General features: G+C 48.2%; 1 protein-coding gene across 1 annotated transcript; it reads left to right on the forward strand.

Moving 5' to 3' along the window:
* Positions 1-69: 69 nt before the first annotated feature.
* On the forward strand, positions 70-566 carry PHACADRAFT_203348 (uncharacterized protein; the record flags this gene model as incomplete). Its single annotated transcript, XM_007403360.1, has 2 exons — positions 70-76; positions 139-566. 2 exons carry the CDS (start codon positions 70-72, stop codon positions 564-566), a joined length of 435 nt encoding a protein of 144 aa, XP_007403422.1.
* Between the last annotated feature and the right edge of the window lie 972 nt (positions 567-1,538).

Here is a 1,538-nt window from a genome sequence, read left to right on the forward strand (position 1 = left end):
ATGAGAAAAATGACAAGGCGCTGGGCATCATCTAACTCTACGTCGCGCAGAACCTTCGTCATCTCGTCGATGACAAGTTCTTGGCCCTGGACGCATGAACCGCAATCAAGGCCGGCTACGAGAAACCTGGAGTGGTAGGCGCATTCGTCACCTTCCAGAAGCTGTTCAATGCACAGCTCTCTGACAGCTCCGCACTTGGTCCGCAACTTGACGCGCTCACAGAACAGTCCAACCAGGTCAACGCGGCAGGAATAGAGGTCAAACCTCAGCTTCTTGCTCTGCTCATGATCAATGCTCTCTCCAAGTCGTACCAGACCATCGCTGGTACAATTCTCACCACGCAGACTGATGTTACGCTGCTCACAGCGGCGCTCATCAAGCCCAAGATCGTCGAGGAGGAACAGCGCCGTGTTGCGAACTGCACACAGATTGCGCACATCTTAAAGGCGCCTCTCCTTGACAAGAAATGTGAGAAGTGTGGTCACAAGAATCACACGACGGAGCAGCACTGGGACACAAAGCTGGCAAATTCTGGCTCGAGTTCCGGTAACGGCAACAACACGTAGCAGCAGCAGCAGGGTGGCGGAAAGCGCAAAAAGGGAAAAGGAAAGGGCAAAGCGAAGGACAATACCGCGACAACCACGCAGACTGTAAATACCATACGAATAGTCGATGTACCTGTAGTAGCTAAGATCAAGGAGGAATCCATCTCTGTTTCTCTTTATGCTATGAGAGTCAAGTCTAAGTGGATGATTGACAGCGGTTGCACAACACATGTCACACCGTACAAAACTGACTTTATTCGGTACCATGAATTCCCTAAGCCAGGTCATGCTCATACAGCCGGCAAAGGTCAGACTATCAAAATCAAAGGTCACGGTGAAATCGCTCTGCAACATCGTCTCACAGATGGACGAATTCAACATATCCGGTTAGAAACCATACTATACGTACTGGAAGTGGCAGAACGGTTCTTTGTGCCCAGAATGCCACTCAATAACGGTCACTGTATTGAGATGGATGGCAAGAAGTTTAAATTACTCCGCGGGTCAGACCCAACAAAGCAAACAGTGTTAAAGGAGGGCAAATATGAAAAGTTGTCAGGTTTATATTGGCTAGAAGCTGAAGTCCTTACAAGGACCAGTGAGATTAAGCCAGGAACATTAATGTCGGTCAAATCCAACGATCCATATACTTTGTGGCACCATCGCTTCGGACATGCCGGGAAGAAATCAGTTGTTCAACTGCCTGGCAATGTCAAAGGCGTCCTGGATAAAATCTCGGCTCCAACCAGGGATACTCCCTGTGATGGATGCAAATTTGGGAAGTCTCGTCATGATGCATTTCCTGCATCTGACAGTCGTGTGGATAATCCCCTCGACTTAATTCACATGAATCTTGTCAAATATCCGTCATTATCACTCAACGGATACAAGTTTGCCCTAACCACCCTCGACAACTATTCCTCATTTGGTTTAGTTTGGTATCTGAAATGGAAGTCTGATGCCTTCTCTGCCTTCAAGCAATTCGTCGCTTGG

Source organism: Phanerochaete carnosa (genome assembly GCF_000300595.1).
Source record: "Phanerochaete carnosa HHB-10118-sp unplaced genomic scaffold PHACAscaffold_1063, whole genome shotgun sequence".
NCBI classification, from domain to species: Eukaryota; Fungi; Basidiomycota; class Agaricomycetes; order Polyporales; family Phanerochaetaceae; genus Phanerochaete; species Phanerochaete carnosa.